The following is a 23,985-nucleotide window of genomic DNA, read 5'->3' as shown; positions in this document are numbered from 1 at the left end:
TCCATGCATTTCCAAGTACGCATTATAACTGCAGTCACAGCAAGTTTCTAATTTGCTTCTCCAAGTCCGATTCCCCCCTTTTCTTTTTCTTATTTCCCCCCCCATTGTAACTTTCCCTACAAAACACAAAGTTTCTCTGAGACAATCAGAGCATGACTTCCACCCAGTTGTTTCATCAGGCTAAGCATGCCACCCGCTTTTTCACATTCCTCTTTTTTCCTTTTGAATAAAATCTCCATTATCAAAATAAAATAATGTAATTTACAGAGTATCACCTCAGCAGCATGCCTCAGCCCTCATTTCACAGGGCTATGCTGGCAGCCACAAACAGAATCAAAGCATCCAATTAAAAACCCATATTCATTAACAAACATCACATGTATTATAGTGCCCTGCATTGACTCAGCCACCACAGGAGTCGGGAAACTTGCTGAATTTTCCTGCTCTCAGTCTGAAGCACTGTTTTATTAAAGGAAGGGTTTTACCTTTGCTACTCCATGGGCCAACAAGAAAAGGCTCAGTGTCCTGTTAGGTTTTCTTGCTAGGACAGTAGAAGTGACGGCTGTTGACCTTTTGCCTTAGAGGGATGCCAGACACAGGACCTTGCCAGGATGAGGAGCACAGAGAGAAGACCACGAAATTGTGCCAGACCTTTCCCACTGAGGTCTTTAGGTACCAACATGGCCAGTTGCAAACCAATCTGTGGCATTACAAGCAGCCAATGTAATAAACTGCATATGCTTGATTGATGCCACCCATTGGCAAGGCAGGGCCAGATCCAAGCTGATGTAGTAAATTAGCATGTTGCCTCAGCTTCAGGGAAGTTACTTTGATTTACACCATCAACAATTTACCACTGCAAACAGTCACATACCATAAGTACAATATTTCAGACCTATACAATGAAGTTATATGAATACATGCCAGGATTATTTATTTATTTGTACCCACAAGCCTGAAATTTACAGCTCTCTATAAATAAGAGCTGGGCAATTTGCTTTCTATTTTTAGCAGGAATGCTTTGTGCAGGGAACAGCTGTCAGCCACTGGGAACTGTGCTCCTCAGAGCAGCAGCTTCAGACAAATACAGGCCTCAGAATTATATTGGAGGATGAGGGTCACTGCTTTGTGGTGGAAAAAAAGCTGAAGATAGTAGACAGCAAGAAAAAAACCACCACCATAAGCACTTAACAGGGAACTGTTCCTAGAGCTTTTCCAGACTGTTTTCCTAAGAAGCCTTACATGATCACATTGCATATGTATGATTGTGACTGTCAATTCTTCCCAAATAGCTTCAGAACCCACCGAACAATTATGACCAAGCTCAGCAAACATGCACAAGACTCAGAGATAATATATTCCTGCTGCCTCTAAGAAGGCAGCTAAGTGGAGGTGAGAGATTCTGCTAATATCCTTATTATGGAAAAAAACTATCATGTGAACTCAGCCTTCCAACAGATCCAAAGCTATGCAAACCAAATACACGCATCGATAGGTAAACAGATCTCACCCTACCTGCCATCTTCATGCAGACACTCACCTTGGCACACAAAGGAAGATGGTGTTTCCCCAGGGTGGACCCGTGCAGTGATGAACACCACTTTCTGTTCAGCCCCTGGACGCAGGTTTGCTGCAGCAGAATGGGGTGGCAGGGGGCAGAGGAAAAAAAAAAAAGAGATAAAGATCCTTAAACTGGATCCCACATATAGGAACAAAGGGTCATTAATTTCTAATGGATATCTTTTTATTAAAATTGGTCATACATTATAAATAAGCACATCCTATAACTAAAGGAGGCAGCATCACTGGGTTTCTGTACCAGGCCATATAGCAGACTGCACAAGGGCTGCAAAACTAATGACACGCAGACAAACCTGCAACAAAAAAGTTAGCTCTCTTTTTTAAAAAACTAAGATTTACTACATTGAGTTTAACTGCACTGTAATTGCTGTCTCACTTGTGATAAATGTCCCCCTGGGGTGACAAGAACAACAGTGGGGGTCCATTCACAACGTAAAGTCAATTGCACCCTGCATTACACTTGATACAAGCCTTAACAGTGCCAAACAACAGTAAAGTGCTAACAGATTACATTCATTAGGCTTTGCTCTGGGGGATTTTGGGGGGTGGGTTGTGGGGTTTTTTGTTTTTTTGTTTTCCTGATCTCTTAAGTATTTGGGACTTCATCTGCCCTGACTGAGATGTTCAAAACCAATGAAATATGGAAGAGACCAGGATTAAGTCTAGCAACCTTCTCCAGAGAAGGTGTGAAAAATTTACCGGCTCCCCTTCAAATTACAGATAGGTGGAAGGGAGACTTAGATCCCAACTACGCTGAAATGAACATGGGTTAATTCCCCCAGTATTGAAACCACACTACTTTGGCCACTTGCTTCAGCTGTAAACTACATGGGTCAAGCAGGATAGTTTCTCTGTTTGTGCAGCGACTATGTTTAATAAACAGGAGATAAAAATTACGCTCTTTCAAAATGGGTTCTGGGAATTTTAAAGACCAGAAGAAGTCAGGACCTCAGTTAGATGACTTATCTAGATCTGAACACACACAGCAGGGGTAATACTAAACACAGCAGGATCCAATTGCTAGAAACAGTTTAAATCTTTGTTTTGAAATAAAAAGTTTACCCACTGAAAGGAAACTGGAAACTAAATCCAAGCTTTTTTTTTTTTTTTTTTAAATTACATAGATATATGTTACATTACATATATACCCAAACATAGACACTTAATTTCAGAGATGTTTGGGAATCCTCCAGACCATACCTGAGTTATTTTTTTAATTTCCTGAATTCTTAGAAATGCTCAGTTTCCCCAGTGGTAAATCACACCTAACAGCACCACAGAAATAATCAATACATTTTTGGTTGTTCTCAGGAGACAATCTCAGCAGGTTTCTTTTTTATTTCCTTAGCCTCTCTAAATGTTCTACAGCTGCTCACCCTGTAACTCAGCCATTCATTTGTTCTTTCATACTCCAGCTTCACTACTCTGGTGTTTCTGAGCCCCAGAGGCAAAGAAATATAAGAAAATGTCTCTAACAAACATAGCAGCTGGTGGGGTCAATTCTGCCTACAGAAGAAAAGTGGGAGACAGCAAAAAACGCACAACACTGTCAGCTAGAAGTCAATGACCACCCCGTATCATTTGCATTACCATTAAGTAGTGTGGGAGGAAGGAGATAAATTGACAAACCGACTTTAAAGAGCAAAAGGAGAAGGCTAGGATCACCTCTGCAAAAGGAAAGGAGCGCTCTCTTGGAAAAACAGCATTACATTAAAGGGACAGTGGCTCAGGACAGAAGGGATGCTCAGCAACATGACTGCCACTGGAGCTGGAACAGCTACTTGGTTAGGATATCTTCTGGACAGAGAATGAGTTATGGGGGTTTTGTGGCTTTGGTTTTGTTTGGGTTTAACTGCAACATTTTTGTTATTTATGCTTTACCCTTTATACCAGTTATTTTAATTCATTAGGCAGTTCATTTTCCTCTGGAACTGAAGAGAACTCTCCCAACTTAGAGCTCAGTTAAAAGCTGCCTGGAAGTCGATGGGAGATGAGGCACTGGATGCTAACCCGGACCTCCCTTGCCCACTTCCCTGGGGGGACGGAAAAGCTCCAAATGACCACCCTGCACTCAGTGCCAAGCAACTGCACCCGGCCTTGGTTTACAATCCCCAGTGCATTCCCAATGCATCACTCACCAGCCCACTACACTTGCTGCAGCATGTGAATGCGCAGCCTTGCAGTGTACAGACCCTCCCACAGCACCCAGCCTCCTAGGCATGCGATGCTCAAAACGAGCACAGGCACAGCTGGCTGTCCGGGTTCACGTAGCAGACATTTTCTCTGTGTTCATCAAGCCCAACAATATACATATTTTTCTCTAAGCAATATCCTGCATCTTTAACACTGAAATAATAAAACACATGGCATGTGTGACTGTGCACATTTGTGATTCTTTCTGGTATTTAGGTCAGACGAAATAATGTGACTCATCAACACTTTTTTCTAAGAGTCATTTTCATTTTCAGTGTTTGGATTTCAGAATGTGAGAGTCTGCACAAGCAAAGAAACATTTCTCATATGTTTCTGTTAACACTTCGGAAAAGCATATATCTGTAATGGAGCTTGGAAAACCTAGAACATTCAGCAGCATCTTCTAAATGCAGGTGAATCTGGTAAAAGTTGCTTTGGTGAGTAAAGTCCCTGCCTAAGTGTAAAGCTTTGTGAACATACGGGAAGAAACTAAACTGGCAGACAAGCTCTCAGGCCTGCAGGTCCCCTTCAACCACAATTCACTTTTGGGTCTCACTCTGAAAATGCTGGTAAAAGGGGGACACATGAGGCAACATGGATGTCCATTAACCAACCTACAGAACAAGGAGCACCAAGGGCCTCCTATATGTACGAAAGACTCATTTCATACTTAATACCGTAACACCTAAGAGTTTGACATGTGGACTTGGAACCAGGCTGGTGCAGGGCACACATTATTTACAGGCTGGGCTCCCAGCCTGAGCCCTAACCCAGCACCAGCACATTATAACCCATCTATCCAGACAACCCATGCGTGGGGGCTTGGAAATCATATACTCAGTCTCACACACTTGTCTTGGTCTCCGTAACATCCTGTGATAAAAGGAATGGCATGTATGTATGTGCACACACACCCCTCCACACTTGCCTAAGCCCAAACAGCAACAGTGCTCACTTCTCTCTCTGTGGTTTTATAGATAAACTAAAAACAAAAGAGTGAAAGGATAAAAAGAGAAAGCGATTATCAGATTACAGCAATCGGGATTTAAAAAAAAAAAAAAAAAAGCTGAGATGCTTTGTGTTCTTTTTTCTTCACTAGCTTTAGGTGTGCAGGTGCGCAGGTGCCGGCAGCGGGGCGCAGGGCTGAGCTCTCTGAGGAGAAGCTGGGCTGCCCCAGGCCGGTCACAACCGGTTCCAGCCGCCTCCGCAGCAGCCGGGGCCCCACCCAGCCCCTCAGCCGAGGCGGTGGCGCCTCCTTGGAAGTGCCACCTCCTTGGAAGTGCCACATGGGCAGTAAGGAGTGAGGGGGGAAATGTGAGAAACAGCCCTGTGAGCACCAGGGGCAGAGGAGGCGGGGAGGGAGCGCTCCAGCTGAGGGGCAGGCACTACCCTGCCGGCCCTTGGGGGGACCAGGCTGGGGCAAATATCCACGCTGCAGCCTATGGAGGATGCTCTGTCAGACCAAGTTCTCCTGAAGGAGCACAGAAAGGGCCCAGGTTGGAGCAGGGGAAAGTGTGAGGAGGAAGGAGCAGAGAGGGGCTGTTTCGGACTGACCACCATCCTGTTATCCATCCCCAGCACTGTGGCAGGCAGCGGGGGGGCACAGGTAGAGGAGTAGGAGTGAAGTCAGGCCTGGGAAAAACAGGGATGGTGAAAATTTTTCTCTGATTCTGACTATACAATTCTATTTTACCTGGCAACAAATAATCTTCCCCCCAAGCCAAATCTGCTTTGCCCATGATAGTAATGGGTCAAGATAAAGATAGGAATATCAGTTACCAAGGAACCTTTTCATCTTATATTGTCCCCCCGTCCCCTAAAGGAATGAGCAGCTGCGTAGGCTTCTAGCTGCTGGCCAAGCTCAACCCACCAAACCAATAATAGATACAACAAATACAAAACACATTTCATACTTTAAATGTTACGTTGAAAACACATCCTATTTTCTACTTCAGGATTTAAAAGATAATAAAAATTTAAAAGAAGTATATAGCTTTGCTCAGCAGATGCCAAAAGCACTTAAGCAAAATGACAGAAAGGCATGCTTCATTTAGCCATAACTTTGCGACCTGTGGAAATGCAAAGAAGTAGTCTGTTGTGGTACCCCTTCTACACTTCCAACCACCATAGCAGTGAATATTAGAAACAAATTTTTGGACAACAATGTTTTCCAAAGGGAGAAATTTATAGATTTCTGGAATTATTTCTTTTTCATATTATCTTCCAGAAAATGTCTTGAAGATTGAACTAAATGTTTTCTTTCCCTCTGAAAGCTACCACCACCATCAGCGTTGGCAATATTTGACTTGACTTAGATTCTGCCCAAGACCTAACCTACCTGCCACCTCATGTTGTGCTTTCATAGCCTGCTGCTTACCCACCACCATCGTGATGCTCTGCTGTAGAGAATTCCCTTGGGCAAAGCCATGAAGATCTAAGGTGCTAGTCAGAATAAGCAGCACTAACTTCAATATCTGTTCTGGCTCTAAAGCTACCAGAATGGTGATAAACACAAAGTGAATGTCATACTGGAAAAAACATGATTAGCTGCAAACTAACAACAAAAATCTCTCACTCTGAATATCACTCGTGCTGTATGGCCCTCAACTCATGTTCCTTCTCTTCTAATGCTATAGCATGTACAAGCTAACCACTTAAAGCAATCCCACTGGCAACACTCCCCCAGCTCTCACTCAGGAAACAGCGATTTCCACTCTTCGTTACATATTACAGTAGTGCAACTAAAATAAGAGTCCAACAGAAAACATTTTCTACTAAAAAGAAAAAAAAAAAAAAGACAATCAGATCAAAAACTAAACCTTCATGGAAAGACAACCAATTCACTCAGTCATTTTCATACAATTTTCATCTTAATGCTACTATAAAAACATGAACACTACAGTATATGTATGTAGTACCTTAATAATAAGTATCTAGAAATTTCATGCAGAAACATTAAATTTATGGAATCCCATTTGCACTACCACAATGAAGTGCTGTAACAGAACTGAGGCAGAACTTTGCTCACCATGCAGGTTCTTTCCTGCTGCCATGTCAGACCAGAGAGACTGCAGATTTGTCGTTTCTTTAAGTCTTGCAGCCATGGTATGGTAACAATACAAGTTCACAAATTAGTACTAAGGCTGATGGAACACAAAGGATGAGCAAGTTTGACCCTAGAAGTCTACTTCAGAAAGACTTTAACTGGTACCCATCAGGAGAACTTGGAAGTGAATTCCACTCCTTTGCAGATAACTTCAAAGTTGCAGCAAGGACTAGGAAAAGCTTGCCTTTCTCCCCTCCCACATTTCACCCATCTGCAGAAGATCAGAAGGCTCTAGTCAGAGGAAATGGAAATCCATTCACCCTAAAAAATGTATGCCCCAAAATCATTTTATTTAAATAGCCACGTATATTTTAATGAAATACGTGTATGCATTACAAATAAATTCTATATTGTCTACTTTCTCAGGTACTTTGGAGTATGAGGTGAGCTGTTGCCAGCATTTTATATTCAAAACCCTGCAAGTTACAGACTCCACAGAGGAAATCAAAAGAATTGTATTGCATTACACTTCACTGTGTTGTCTCAGCTCATCTGTGTCCAACAGAACTGTAACATCTCTGTTGAAAGCAAGCACTGATGTCATTGCTGTCCTGGCTGCCTAGTCTCTACCACATTAACCTGCTTTAGCAAATCAAATTCAAGCAGCATTTACTGTACTCTGCACTGTAGTCTCTTTTCCCAAGAGACCAGATTAGTACCTAAATCCATTTATTTTTGTTACTTCTGGTCAGAAATGTCATTTCAGGTAAGACTGAACATCTCAGTAACACAGAGTGCAAAAGAACACCATTTTTGGTCACTACCAAATCCCACTGGACTTGGTGAGGTCAAATAAACACAAGCTTTTCTTTCTTGCCTTCTTACAGTTGACTTGAGCAGTACAAAGCAGCTAAGTGGCACAGAAGGTAAAAATGATGCCTGTTGTACTACAGAGATGAGCAAAGGCTGGACTACAGTTTTTGGAAGTCAAACATCTATTCCTACATCCTTCTACCTGGAAAGGGAGGCAGCAGTATCTTGGCTCCCATGCTGAGTCCATGGAAGGTCAGGTCTGTGCAGGGGGGGCACTGCTACAAGGTGTCCCCATTGCTCATTGACTCACCTCACCTACCACCATGTTTAGACAGCCCCGTCTGGAGGGTAGAGGGGGTTTGTTTTGCAAAGCCTCACTTGTGCATAGACGTTCTACCCAGCAATGGGCCTGTACATAATGCTCAAAACTGGATCCAAACCTCTCATGTTCCACATTTTCTTTCAGGTTCTGGCCCTGACTCTGTCAGGTGCTTAAATATGTGATTTGTTTGATGGACTTCTATTGTGTTTAAAAATGTGCTTAAACCTGGGTGTTGGCATAAGAACTTTGCTGAATTGGGGCCATTTAGCAGGAAGCCTGCCTCTGAGATCATTGTCACAACATTTTAAAGTTGGAGATTGTGCAACTATTATCCTTTATTGCCCATTTTATGCCAAAGTCTCTCTTTCTTTTTACATTCCTCTTAAAAGCAAAGCTATTTTGGAACATTTAATATTATTTAATCTCTTTACTCTGGCAGCATAGAAATTACAAGGACCGTTACAATGGTCCTGTGTGTGCGTATGTTTTATTGATGTATATGCTGACCTAATATCAAATTGATTTTGCTCAGCTTTTCTGCTGACCATGGAAAAATGCAAATTGGATATTATATTTGCACACTAATTTTATTGGGCCCCTGTGTCTTCATAAAAAGATAAAGTTTGGGCTAATAAAAATAAAACATTTCTGGTGCTAATATAGGCAAATGTTTATGTAGGCAGGTAACAAATTGGTTTGTCATTTAGGGGAACATAAAGAGCACTAAAATCATCTTTAGGCAAAATAGATTGGTGGCTTTTGCTTAGCTTTTAGCTTTCATTTGCAAAATCAATTTAATGTAGCACAGTGTCTCAAAGACAGGGTGACACAGGATTAAGACATTCATTGTATTCCCCCTCCACAACTCCCCCTTATTCAGAGGCCCTGGGATTTGGGTTTGCTCTTGTTCAAAGCACATTAAATATACTCCAGCAGAAAAGAGAAAAAAGGAACATTTAGACTTAAACTATATGCAAGCATCCTATAGGGACAAACACAGGGGCAAGGTAGGAAAGTGGGACTGTTCTGAAGGTAGATGCTTAAAGAGTTATCAACACTTGTCAGTGCCACCAGGAATCTGAAAGTATAATACTTGTATGATCTCCTTGCCTGGCTATTTCTTTGTTCCTCCTTCCTTTTCCCTCTTTACGTCCTCTGTAACAATGTATTTCGCATCTCTAACGGCCAGCAGTCTCTGCTGGAATGCAGCTAAGTGAACTTCGATGACAGTTTAAGTATATGGGCATATATCAACATCCTAACTTCTATTTATTGAAATGAGTTGACCTATTTAAATCCCAGAGCAGGCACTATTTCTATCCAGCTCTTGTTTTTCATCCCCTCCTCCTTCCCCTTCCCTTCCTCAATTGCAGGGTATTTTGGAGGGGTTCCATGCAGTGGGAGGTTACATAAACAGTTTCAATGTTAATACTTGACTGCATTTTCAACTTAATAGCCCAGCAAAGGGATCTGACTGTTAAAGAAAAGGCCAGAAATATCTCCTGGTAAAATTATGCTGAAGCATAGATCAAATGACACTGCAGAGCTATTTGCAAAATCAGAAATGGCAAACTACTATACAGCAAGATCCCCCTTAACTCCCAGCCCCACTTGTTTTTAATCTTCATTACTTCTCAGAAGCAACCATTTTTTCATTTGGGCTTTCTGATACTGGCAGCTTGCTACACCTCTGGGGCAGGAAAATTAACTGCATGCAAAACCAGTCAAGGTACAGTCATATCTTTCCTCTGTCCTCATTTCCACTAAAAAGAAAAAGTCTCAAAAAGCCTTGTTTTTAATTTGTTTTTAAATTATACATACACATTTGAACATTGGAACATACAGTCCTATGAATAAGAACAGAAATCTGGAATACAAACAGCATATTATTCGTCCTCAAACAGCCAAGGTGGTGACAACTCACAATTAAGGATGCAGACAGTAGCATTTAATGTCACCTACCTGCATCACCGTCATATCATAACAGTTTAGCAGGCAGGTCCCCAGCCTGCTTTCTTTTTCCCTCTCCTGCTTTGCTATTTATAAAGTCAGGTTGGAGTGTAGATCAACCCCTTGCCCTCCAGAGACCGGAGGCAGGCAGTAAATTATGGGAAGGCTAAGTGGTACATCAAATGTGTCTCCTCAAAGCTATATATCATCTTGTTAAATTTGATGTCTAATCCCAGAACCCCAGAAATCATTCCCAAAATCCCAGAAAACGCATGTGTCCTTCAGATGATATAGAACAAGAAAGTAAAGTTTACTTGCAGGGGAAAAGAAAAAAAAACATCAAAAAACACGCCAAGCCAAAAACATTCTAGCCATTATTTGCTTAAAGTCTTAATTTTGAGTGTCTTTCAATGTTATTTCCTTAAATTTAATAGTCAGAACTCACCTATCTGCGTATGAATACATGAACTGTGATCTACAGTACTTAAGTTTTTTCTTGAAATGGTCAACGCTAACGAATAAACCAAAGCATATCCTCTATCTCTCTCTCTAAAAATTTTATACTAGACAGAAATGCGGTAGCTTATGTATGTAGCAGCACTTCTGCAGTTACCATCAGTGACAGTAATAAAGATCTTCAGCCATTCCACAGGGTTCTCTTAACTGAGCTCCACAACCCCACATCAGTGAAGATAAGGTAGAAACACACAGGAGCTGCCCGCAGCCACAAAGGAAGCAGGTCTCAGCTTTAGAGAAGGAATCAATATTAACTGGTACCTATCTTGCTCTCTCTTTTCACAGCTGTCGCTCCCTCTAGAAATGCTCACCCCATCCCAGTGGCCTTCATGTTGTACAAAGGGATAGAAGTGAAATATTCAGATGCAAGACATTACTGCCTGCAATACTAGAGTTACATGGGTGTCTTTTCAGTTTGCCTTTAAAACTTAGGGATTCAAAAGATATTGCTAGGGCCTGCTACAAAGCAATTCTCTATCAGCTCTCTCCAGTGGAGAGGGCTACGGCTATGTTTGTTTGCTACAAGTATGCATGGGCTGAAAGATAAGAGAATAATTTATGTCAGAATTTCAGCCAAGATAGCAAAGAGGGAATTACCAACCACTCACAGAGTGGTCCAGCAGTTACAGGAGCAGCCAGGACACCTTTTGTTCTGTTCCTTCCAGTTTTGCTGCAGATTTGCCTGTGATTAACGTCAGTACTAAGATTTTCCTATCTAAAAATTGAGCAAAACCATGTGCACTTCAGAACAGAACTGAAGGTCCCAGTAGAGCCATACTCAAATCTCTTCTAGTTTCTCTGAGATGCAGAGCCTCATCCTTGCACTCATCATGGATTCTTCCAGGGAAGGCAGAGCTGAAAAGGACATCTATAGCTGCCATGAGATGCAACTCCAGAATTGGCTGGATCAAACATGTCTAACCTCTCAAAGCCAATGGATAAAATAATAGGGAAGGAGCAAGCTGCAAGACAACATGCAGAAATCAGGAAAGATGCTTCTGGGAAGCTGTAACTGGAAAACCTCTACTAACTGGGGCTATACCTCATATTCTTCACAAGGAACAGGCAAGAAGTACAACAGAAGCATAATTGAAAAAAAGGTGGAGATGCATGAAATGGTGGACAAAGCTGGAGATACCTACCCAGGTATCTTGTTCTAAGTAGGCCCTCATTCTGGGAGAAAAAAAGTGAAAAGCAAACAAGGTTTTTTAAGCCAGATGGGCTAAAGGCTCTAACTCGGGGGGAGCAGAGAAACAACACAACCAACACTGTCACTGGATTAATCTCCTGTGTTACACCATTTAGACACCATCTTGAACAGCATGAACCCTTCTCTCTTATTCTTCCCAAAACACTAATTACAAAGAAGCAGGGACACCCCATACTCAATTACAGGACACAGGAGATTATTATTTTTCTTTGGATTCTTTTCCTGCATAGGCCCCTTCCTGGGAGGAAGGGGATGGACTCACAGGGTTAAGCAGAATAAAGCCTTCAGTGTACAAGACCTGGCTTGAAAGCAGTGATCCCAGACAGGACGTGCAAGGTGTTCTGCAAGAGGATTTGGCCTTTAATGAACTATGACAGTGTGTTCTTTGGTAGCTGAGCTAGTGGTCAATAATAAGCAACCTGCTGAAATGAGATTCATGAAGAGCCGTGCTCCTCAAAACGTGACAGTGACCTCTCCAGGAAGCACCAACACTCTTTGGAGAGATGCTTGAGCCCACAAGACAAGAAAAAGGTACCAGGGTATAGCCTCTCTCTTTACATTCACATTTTGCCCTAAACCAGAATTCAGACCTGAACATGTAGGACCAAAAAATTAAGATGCTCAGTAGAGGGTCTTACACACCAAACTCAAACTTTGAAATACCTCAGCAAGATGGGAGATGCAGACTACCCTCAGGGCTGAAACACTCACACAAGTTCCTCAGCCAGTAAGATGCAAATACTTCTTTACTGTTTGGTTTCAAGTCAAGATGAGAAACACCATCTTTTTAATGTAAGGGGGATGGCAAAGATGGGGTGGAAAGTGTCCCCTTTTCACAAAAAAGTGGAGTGACCTCTCCTGGACACACTACCAGGCCCCTGCTTTTGTTCATTGATTCTTTATTGGGTTTATTCACAGGGACAGGGAGTCTGTAGCTTGGGAGGAGTCTCAACAGCCCTAAGTCAGCTTTGCTTAGGTGTATGTATTCCACTCACTTTTGACTTTGATTCCTAGCATCAAGTGGCACAGACACAACCTCAGACAGAAGCATATTAAGAATATTTGACCTATACCACGTATCTCACAGTCTGGCTGACGAAAGTCCCGTCACACTCTTGTCCTTTCCTTCAAAAGAAAATTGTGATATGCCTGCCCAGAGGCAGGGCACTTTCTGTCCTTGTTAAGGCCCAATAATTAAGTAAGCTGCTATTCTTATCCAGGTGCTGCTTATGACTGTAGCAAAAACAATTATCACAAAGATGTTTAAATTCCATCTGGATGCATAAAACCTTCTCCCACTCTAACCAAACTGCCATTTCTGTCCCCTGCCTTATATCAAACCAAGAACCTTTCCTCTCACAGAGATGATTCTTCTCGAAGATCTGTCATCACCACATTAACTTCACGTACACACAAGTGTCTACCAATCCTAATTGTCCTTTTTGTGCAGTCAATCAATATAGCATAGTATGTGAAAACATATTTTGTTGTCTGCATACATAGACACTGGAAGGCTGTGTGAGCTTTGTGAAATGTATCTAGTCAGCAAACTGTTAAAACCAATTTATACACACACACACGCTCTCTCGAGGAAATAAGCCTATGGAGATTTTTAATTAAAGTCAAAGGAGCCTTTAAAAGTGGAGGGGGAGAAATCCAGCACAGCAAGAAATAAATTAATAAAAACATGCTCCAAGTTGAAGCTCAAGGGGATCACTCTCAGTCATCATTTATTTAAAGAATGGGACACGTCAAAGATAGGAATGTCAAGTGGGAGATGCTGTGAAGCAGCAGAGGACAGAAAAGGGGCTGACAAACTGCATGCCACAGCTTCTGTAGCAGATAATTTTTTGTCACGTAGGTTATATTTGTGGCTGGCCACCTGCTGCTTCATATTCACTGCCTCTCAAAGCTAGTCACCAAAACATCTGTATTCCCTTTCACATTTGGTCTGGGAAGGACCCTTTAGCTCATCTAGACCACCCTTATCTGGCCAGCACCCAATTTCTGCAGAAAACTATTCCATTGTCTCACCCTGAGGATATTTTCCTTTGTATGCAAGTCAGCAGTTTCTTTTGCTGAATTTCAATCTATTTATTTCCTTTTCCCTTGGTGTTTATATTTTTTAAAATGCCTTAATTTTGTATGCATTGTTTTAGCTTTTGCACAGGCTATAGACTATTCCAGAAGAACTAAGTGACCCCTTCAGATGAACCCTTAGACACAGGCATACTACAGATCTGCTCAATTCTCATGTCCTTAGATGTTTTTATAGAGAAAGTTTTAATGCTCAGATGAGAGCTGGCATCCTGCTTTTCACCCGTCATTCTTGCAGCCACTGTATCATATTTTCTAGCCTTTTCCATAGCACAGGGAAGAGATTTCTTCACTTGAGGCCAGTTGCAAAGCAGCAGTGCCACATTGCTTAGCTTTAACAACTCCCGGTATCAGCTGCTAGAGCAAGCTCTCATCACCTCCACTTGTCCTGTAACAGCTCACTGGGGTGTAAGACGCTTGTGTGGATCAGTGTCCTCAGCAGCCTCCTGGGTCTCCAGTCCTGTATTCAAGGGAATATAATGCTTCTAGTCTGTGCTCTGTCACAAGCCTCCCAGCATCAGATGCAAATGAAAGTAATCACCCATAATAAATCATGTGATTATGCTGGAAACCCATGCGTATCTGATCCTTCAACTACAAGAATTGTGGAGATCCTATATTAACTGCATGTCTTGACACTCATTATCTCATTTACAGAGTCTTGTGCTGTCTATTCTTTACCAGCCAGATCCCTTGGTAGAGACAAAAACTTAATGGATTGATAAGATCCCACAACATGCAAAAAACATGGAAATGTAACTCATTTCCAACACAAAAAAACCATTGAAATTATTTGAAACATTAATACACATATATTTATTAGTGAATGCAAATTGAATTATGTTTTGCTCTTTCCCATTAAAAAAGCTAAAACCACTCCCTTTACAGGAAGAGGGTTAGAAAGGTTAAGAAAATGAAGAAAGTCAAAGTCATTACATTCCAATCAAACTTGATAAATATGTAAATTACAGCAACTAAACAGTTGGCTTTGACAAATCACTTCCACGTAATGGATTTTTCATAGTAATGAGGCTGCAGCGCAATTGTTTTTTTAAAGCCTTACGTTTCTCATTAATACAAAGTGTGAGTCAGTGTGCACAATGGGGATATTTACCAAAAAAATTAAGGGGGTGGGTGGGGGGGGAAATTCAGACAGCAGTTGACATCACAGAGGGATGCCACAGCCTGAGATGGTTTCATTGCTTCCATCAGCATTGACACATTGTTGACTAGTCTTTAATTAAGTGGCTTGAACTCGAGGAGCTACTCAATGCCAAAAGAAGCATAAAGCCTAGGACTTTGCCACTTCCAATTTATTTGTAATGTGTTTATCCATCCAACACTATCAAAGGTGCCAGCTGCATATGCTGCACAGGCTCTACAAGACATATGAAAATGGAAGAGGCGCAAGAAAATCACTTCAATGACCTTTAAGTACCTTCCCTGCCCGCTGGTATCTTCCTGCCTCATTCAGTTCTCTGACATTTCAGACCATGTCAATCATCATGGCATCTGTGCACCTCACTATCTTTCTAATCTAGGTTGGACACTAGTCAATGGAAATAAAGATTCGTGCAGGAAGGTGACCCTCATTCATGGAGTACTGCTCTCAGTTTCCTCATCATTGTCCTGAGAACAGCCTGGTATTCACTAAGGCATCTCACAGCTTCTTACTCCAGACTTCTGCCTCACCTGATGCAACCTATTCAGGAACATCCACAGGACAGCATTAAAGGTGGTTTAAGCCAGAGTGCTTTTCAAAACAAAAGGGCAATGACTGTAGTGAAAGTGTCTCCAGAAACATGGAGGCCTGCCTCCTTGCCATGCATTCAGCTTTAGCAGGCCTCACCACACAGGGTTGTGCGGGTGTTGCCCCATTTAGTGCAGACTGCTAGCAATCAACCAGCCAGTTGCTGCTATCATTGAGACTGTATTCGGATGACCACATTCAACAGCCTACAACTGAAATGGACTCTACTCTTAAGGAACAGGGGTTTCTCTGCAGACATCTTACTACAGCTGCCAAAGCAGATTTGAATACAAAAACAAATAAAGGGAGGCGCAGAAAAAGATTAGTCCATTTCTCTGTGCTCCCCCCCTGCATCCTTTGTACCATCCCATACAAAACCAAATTACCCTGGTGCCAGCAGGGCCCAGTTTACATATTCTGCACAGTACAGAACTTCCTGAACAAATACAGGGGCAATTTCAACATGCATGCCTACACCTGATACAATTTTGGCTGCTCATCCCTTCCTATTTGCGTGAGGGCTGCATCCATGTCCCCTGACTATGAGGAACTGTGCCGCCTGGCATTTGGATTCCTGAGCCAAGGCTACAGAACTGAGTTTGTATTTACTCCCCCATACTCTCAGTGCACCCAAGGGTCAGCCAGCATAGGGTGGTGATAGATCAAAGACTATGCTGCTGATTTTAAGTTATTTAAAGTAAAAACAACCCTTCTCACCCCAATCTGTTGAAAGTACGTAAGGGTGAAGAAGGGAAAACACAGCCAGGGGGAATGTCAGCAGGCAATAAGGACAGAGGAGGTGGAGGAGAGGACTGTTTAAACATCTTCTAATAAGCCTATAAACCCTGGCTATATCTCTGCATGCATGCATTTCTTTTGCTGATATAGGATGCATACTCCATGTAATGCTATTCTTGTGAGCCAGAAAATCTGCATGTAATACAGCAGGAGAATGCTAATGACCTTCAGCTGAGCTGGAATCCAGCACCACTTCCCTTTATCAAAGGTAGACTTCAGAGCAAACAGTCAATCTTGGGGATCCTCATGGAGTTGAAAATCAGTGAACACAATGTGACCACATGCATCCCTGTTTGTGCTAAGTGTCCCCCAATTGCACAGGAGTTGATAATCCCTCCCAAATATCCCTCAGGCTATCGCAGAGGTATTTTTCAAGCAGCACTTTGTCAGCAAGAGAAAAGCAATGTCAAGACCATTCAGGTGATGAATACTTGAAACAAAGATGGGTTAAACAGCTCACCCAACATAAGCTACTAAATCACTAGCATAACTGCCAGCAAAACATCTGTACTCCATTCCCCACACCCCACTGTCCCCTCCAGGCTGTGGGGACAATCCCTGCTTGGTCTGACCCACATCTCTGATGGAAGCCATGTTACCCAACCATACTGTTCCCCAGACAAAAACATTTGAAAGATCTGGAGCTATTTCAGATGAAAGAAAAATTAATAGAGAGAACCCCAGACAATTTGAAAAACAAGAGCAGCTGACGGACTTAACCTTGCTGGCTTTACCAGTAAATGACACAAAAGCTTGATTTGAATGAAAAGCTAGGTCAGCGCTTGCAAAGGACTGTCTTCTCAGTTTATGAGCTGATTTAGAAGAAACAGAGAACAGATTACTCCTAATTTGCTTTATCTTTACATTCCTGATCTATTGATTATAATAATTATAGAAGCTTTTTTCCCATTAGCCACAATTATTACCATACAGACAGCATGCAAAAGTCAGAGTGGATTTAAACAGTTTTGTTTCCAGAGTGCTAGTGTAATGCCGTTCTGCACATTTCCAAGGCAGAGAAGGAAAAATAAAGCTTCCAGCCATTAAGTTCAAGCAGATTTTCTCATCATCGCAGAATTTAAGCTTTCAAACCTGCCATGTCCACACTGATGATATTTAGGACTGAACCCTGGAGAGACTTTTCAGAAGTTGTCAAGGCTGAGCCCAGACCACTGTCCTATTTTGAGAAAGCTTCTAAAATGATGGAAAACTTTTTGAAGGTCATTGTCCTTTATCAAGTACATGATGTAGCATTGTCTGAATATGAGGATAGAAATAAAAAATCCTGCATTCCTTTTCTTGCTCTTCCACTGAACTGCTGAGTAACCTTTCAAAAGATACTCAAGAATAAATCCACAAACAGATTTAGCAACTAAAGTAGCCTAAATCCCATTTAAGTCCATAGTTTAGATCTTCAAAACCTGCATTCAGCTGTCACCTGGTTCAGGACATGTCAGTATCCATAGGCAACCAGAGTTCTCCCTTTGGCCAAGTCCCCCAGAAATACACATACCTCTGCCTCTCCCACTCATTACAGCAGGCATTTGCAAATTGTACCTAATGGAAAAGCACCACAAAAACACAGAGCTAAAAAAGCAGTAGTGACAAACCCTGATTTTTTCAATACTTACAGGCTCAGCAGACGTACCCAGTGTGTGGGAAGACCCCAGGCAAAACCCCTTTTCAGCCTGAAGGCATCTGAAACTACATTTGCACTTCCAGGAGTATTCTAAACAGGATTTTTATTCATTTTTTTAAGTGTGAGCACATAACATTAAATAGCACACAAACCAGAATCCTGTTTTCCCTCCTTCCACGCTGACACCCCGAATACTAGGTTATAGGATCATGACTGCTCTTACTCAACAGCTAACCCAGTGAATATTGACTTAGATGACAAAGATAGGTAGCTTCATCATGAAGAAATAAGAGCCTCTTCCCACCCCCAAAGCCTGAGGATGTGCTCTCTGAAGGCTTAGATTTAGAATGCAGAGTTTGGAAAAACTGAAATTACAGGGGTTATGTCAAAATGTTGTTTCTCTTTCCCAGTCATCCTCTGACTTGCCTGTCTAACTCCAGGAGAGACTCCAGACAGAGTGCCTTATCAGTGCTGACAAAATAAGCGAATTTAAGATACAGACAGAATTCAAGGTCTGTTCTTCAGCATGCTGTACTTGACTGCCTTGAGTTGGCTGTTTTTCTAAATCTTATTCTGTGCTTTTTCTGGGAGCACAGATGACTATTGAAAGGTTGGTGATTCTTGTAAGCAGCAGATCAGATGCCTTCAAAATTGGCACAGGAACTGTACATACTACTTTTTTTGACCCCAATTTTCATAACTCTTGATTTATTTTCTTCCTTTTTAAAAACACTGGTAACAACTGCCTGGTTTTATACCTTGCTTTGAGATCCTTGAATGGAAGACACTTTACATCTGTATGCACTTATTACTAAAAAACAACTTATGCCTGTTTCTTCTCTTCATTGGTAAACAATCTGGAAAGCCCTGTCCCAAAATCTGCACCTTGATCATGCAGTATTTTATCTACAAAAATGCAGACCTCAGGTTGTTAGGTTTTTTAGCTTGAATGGATAGGAGACATCAGAAGAGGGAGCGGGAAAAAAAAATACCCAACAAACAACCAACAAACCTTTCTCGAGAATTTAATTTTTAATATATTCCTTTCCTACGCCTTTAGCTGTGGGTCACACGTGTAAGCAGCCTTTCATGGCAATGCATGTCCAGAAGATACCAATATAAATCAATAGTGGATATATTTTCCTTTTATTTTTAATATGCTGTTTAGTCCTTTTTTGGATAGAAAAAGAGAAGCTGAGCTGCATACAAATGGGTCACAGTACCTCATGTTTACTGTTAAACATGAATTAAATCTGAGTAGCTTGGCATATCTCTATAATAAAATAGGAACCATTAATAAGATTTCATTAAATGGAGAGCTAATGTGTAACAACCTTATATCAGATATGTGAAAACAGAATTTCATAACAAGGCTGGGAGAAGTATTATCAAGGACCTAAGTAGAAAATCTATCTTTCTCGATACTGGAGGAATTTATATTTGAAGAGTGTTCTTTCCTATTGAGATCTTCATTGACTTGTACAAAAATACCGCTTTTAATCTCAAATCCCCACTGGCATTTTCATATAAGCACTGAAAATGCTATTGGGCTTTAGAGATTTAATTTAATGAAGGAAAAGTATTTCTATTAAAGTGTGTAATTTTTTTTATTTTATTTTTTTTAAACACAACATCTTCTGAGGAACTAGGGAAACGGGATTATTTTAAGCTCTGAAAAACTGACTAACCTGTGCCCTTGTAGAACTCCTGCTTCACAAAGAAAGCTTAACAGCTGTGGCAGAACCTGTAGGTGTATTTGAAAAGGGACCCTACTGTCCCAAGTCACATGCACACTGAGAATGCCAAGCCTGGAGAAGGCAGCAGAAAGAGAGGAAAAGAAACATCTCCATGCATCAGGTTGTTTATGCTAAACTGCTGCATCATTAAGCTCCCTTCTGAAATGTCAAAGATGGCAAAAACTCACCAAATAGCTACTAAATCTTCTGCATTAATGGACTGATGCTCTCATCTATTCATGTCAAAAAGTATTAGGTCTGGCTGGGTAGGTAACAAATTCACTGTTGGGGTAAATGAAAGCCACTCTATCAATTTGGGCAGAATTGTACCCGTTGGCTTCTGTGATGAGATAGACTCTGAATTGTGTGAGATAGAATTCCCTTCACATTAATTCCCATAGTACTGCTTTTGTGAGGAGAAAAAAAAAAAAAAATCTGTTTTATCTGTGGATCACCCATGTCTTTTTTGTATGAATATTCATTACAAATATAAATTCCTTTTCATATTGAAAAATCAAGTGCACTTGACACCAGGAGGCCTCTCAACAGGACACTGCCAGGGTTGACAAGCTCAACAGTAGACATAAGTTACAGCAGTTGCTCTTATTTGTGTGCAGAGCTTACAAAAAGTTAAGTTTCCTTGATTTTAAAAAAGAAAACAACACAATCAAAACCAAAAAAACCCACCAACACTATTTTTTACTTAAGAACGGAAGAGATCACTTGAGTAATGCAAACCCTACACCAAGTTACCTACTGCAACAACAGCTGGGCTAAGGAATTGTATGAGAATATACTGTGGCAGCAGAAGAGGGTTGTCCAGAAATAAATACTTGACTTCCCACGAGATCCACTATTTATCTCATATTTGGACAGCCAACTCTACAGAGGGGTTCTTTATGTAAGGAGGTGTAGATAACAGGGCACCCAGATGCCATCACAAACAAGGAAAAGGGTCATCTGTTTCTGAAGTGAGATAACCTTGATGAAAGCAGAGCTAGAGTCCAAAGGACTGATGAAAAACTAGTTCCTCATACTCAGCTGATGAAGCTAGTGTAGGTTTCAACAGGCCTTCAGCTGCAAAGCTTCGTCGCAGCCCAAACGACAGCCTGCTTTGACCTTTCCATCCCCTTTTTCCCACGTTCAGCTGCCTGCCTTGCCTATTTACATTCACAGGCCTTTCAGGTAAAAGTAGTATTTCTCTCTAAGCATGAAATTGTACACAAAAAGATAATTCTGCCATTCACTTCAATAGAATGACGATTCCCCTGTGTGTTTATAGACTAGCCAGTACAGCTGAGTATCTTACTACTTGAAGTTTCTGTGACTAACGGTCAGGTAAGCCTAAACTGCAATTGGGAATTCACATAGCTCGCTGTGCCAGATAGATGATTGGTGTCAAAGAAACCGGTGGTTCATTTCAGAAGGTTAAAAAGCTTAGCAGAAATAAGTTAAATATGACAAATCTGGGGAATATGGGCAATCACCTGAAGTATTTGGAACAGCAAATATTCCATCTGTGGCTCCTGTGCATAAAAAATACTTTACTTAAACCTAATTAAAATAGTGATGAAAAAAGATCATCTGTGAATCTTTATTAGAACAAACATACTGTTTGCTGGATATTCTGATAGCTACATATCCAAGCTCGACACACAACTTTTACTCTAACTGCCTCTATTTTTTTTGTGGTGGGTACAGGCAAGCACGATAGAGCATGCTCTGATTTCATTTATTGCTCTTGAAATGGTCTCATGCAAGTAGGCAGCACAAGTACAAAGACAGACATAGTTTTAATGTTTGGATCAAGCATCCAGAAGTTCCTATTTTTAGTCAACTGCCACGAAAAAGTATGCAAATAGTCACAAGAGAACTTCATGAAAGCAATCAATATTATCAGGACACTTTTACAGTGGTGGTTCTGGCTCCTCACTAAAGAAATACAACATGCACTGGGTTACGCTCTCCATAGAAATGCAATCCTTCCTCAAATGCTGTCACAAAACTGGCAGAACATTTCCATTCTACCACAATCAAAGCATAAACAGGAAAATAAAAACCTGATTTGATGACATATGATCTAGATAAGAAAAGGGTCAATCTAGCCTCCTGCTTTGTCTCCAGCAATAGCCACTACTGAATAACCATGGAATAAGCAAAGCACACAGAAAGAGAGCCTTCCCTATCCATTCCCTCCCAGATTCTGAGAGCTAGGCTTTTTTTATCATTTAAAACATCCATAGATTTTTCTATAAGAAGCCAGTCTTACTGTCTACCCAAACCAGTTTACACAACTTTTGATTCAGAACCATTCTGAAAAACATTAACGCCCCAGTCATGAACAGCCTCAAACTTTAGATACAGGGGAAAACTTTACAAGCGATCTCTGTCACTACAGAGAACCAAGCAAAAATTCCGGTACTGCAGAAAAAAAAAAACCACTGGGTCAGGTTCAAACCATGAGGGACCATCCTTCAGCCAGCATAAATTGTTACTGCTCCATTGAAGCCAATGGAACTGTGACTACTTGCCTCAGCTAAGGAACTGCCCTGAGTCACTGGCTCATCTCTAATGGCACTGCTCGGGGACAAGGTGGGTGGAAGGGAGAAAGGCAGGGAGGAAGGCTGATGTAGAGTGGCAGATAGTATATATTTTTTTAAAGCAGCTGGCAGTGTTAATAGAAATCCTTATTCTTCCACTGCATTCTTATATTCTTATGCAAAGCTCAGATCTGAAGGTTACCTGCTTCCCCAGTGACTTGAAATGGAATTTTTTGTAAAGTAATCTCTTCAGTCTGTCTCTTCCTCTATTTACAGAGCATAAAAGTAACCATAAAATGCCACCGTTTTTGAGCAAATCTAATCTGCCCTTCCAGTAATACCAGGCCACACAATGATTATCTCATTTTCTCTTTGACAAATATGGAATTATTGGCTGGTGATTGTCAAAAAAAATGCATGTCTTTACATCGGATAAATAACAGTAAAGACAAATAAAAAATAAGAAAACTGAGCATAGGCAATAAGAGGCTAATGCCTCTGACCAGTGACCTGTTCTGCAGAGTTGGTGACACAGAGCAGTCTGTCATTTTCTTCACACTGCTCATGGCTCTTCCAGCACACTTTTCCACTTCAGTTTCAGACAAGGAAACAAGGAAAAAAGACAATATGGGAAGAGAGAAAGCTATTTTCTTTTGTATGAGGGGTGGGAAATACCAAGTTCTTAACAAAAGGAAAGAAGTGAAATAGCCTAGTTTTGGACAGCTTCATTCAGGGTAATGCAAGACCAAGGTCAAAGGTTTCTAGAGGGGAGGTTTCACTCAGTTATCTGTGGATTGAGAGAGAGAGACTACCTGAAGTGCGACAAATGCAGGATACAAACAGTAAAGAGGAGAAACAAAATAAGCACCTATTTCAGATTCCTAATTATCAAGGACTGGGAGAAGAAGAACCCGTCCTTGGAAAATCCAAAGCATCACTAAGTTCAGCAAGAAATAACAAGCAGCCAAAATGAAACAGTGACAGTCTCAGCAGGGATGCTGCTTCTGCAGCAGGTACAAACTGCAGGAGTGCCAGCACAGTGTCGACCAACCTGATGTGACCACTGAAAAGCACAACACAACTCTTTCCCTGAGGAAAAAGCAAAGAAGTTTCACTGTATGACAGAGCAACCCATAACCATATGTGGGTCAGGCACAGTGCCTCAGATCCTAAACTCAAAGGAGAACTATCCTCCCATTCAGCTTGATTTTTGCAGGTAGAAACCTCGGATATCTTTAGCATGCTGACAATGGCGAGGTTTGCACATTGGTCCCAGCAGTCAAGCTGCACAGAGCCAAGCTGATGTGAGAACCCCTTTGCCAGCACTAGCAACAAATGTTACATGGAAAAAAAGGTCACTCACAGCCTCAGGCAAAGGAATGGAGCGTTCCTCCAGCTCCCTGGAAAAATACAGGCAAGCAAAATCTGACAAAGGAAGTCCTGAGGCTGCAGGAAAGAGATTAGGCAGGAACACATCCAAGAAGATACTCAAAAACCTCTGTCCTTTTTGAATCCATGGGATTTAGATGATAAAGGAGGAGTCAGGCACCTAACTGCCTTCTTGTACCCTGGCTTTCAACCAGGATTCATTGCACCTGGCTTTAAGTATTTAAGAAATGAGCCAACCACCTCAAGAGGGCAAAGCACGTTAGCAGGATCAGGCACCCTCTGCAGCTTCCAGTCTCCTTGCACTGACTGCAAAGCAAGCATGGAGTCTCCAACCTGGACAGCTCAGATAAATGCTCGTAATTAGCTATGACAGGTCTGTAGTTCAGTTTCTCCCCCTTTCTCTCT

At 41.5% G+C, this 23,985-nt stretch overlaps 1 protein-coding gene across 2 annotated transcripts in view; it reads right to left on the bottom strand.

Annotated features, from left to right (window-relative positions):
* LOC130156627 (BEN domain-containing protein 5) overlaps positions 1-23,985 on the bottom strand; it is a 965,146-nt gene that overhangs the window by 225,575 nt on the left and 715,586 nt on the right. For both annotated transcript variants that reach the window (XM_056355197.1, XM_056355198.1), the window contains exon 7: positions 1,541-1,630. In XM_056355197.1, coding sequence (XP_056211172.1) covers positions 1,541-1,630 — 90 coding nt within the window. The remainder of the gene's footprint in view (positions 1-1,540; positions 1,631-23,985) is intronic.

This window comes from Falco biarmicus, chromosome 11 (genome assembly GCF_023638135.1).
Source record: "Falco biarmicus isolate bFalBia1 chromosome 11, bFalBia1.pri, whole genome shotgun sequence".
Lineage (NCBI taxonomy): Eukaryota > Metazoa > Chordata > Aves > Falconiformes > Falconidae > Falco > Falco biarmicus.
Note: the sequence above shows the minus strand (reverse complement) of the source record. Positions and strands in the feature narration are given on the sequence as shown.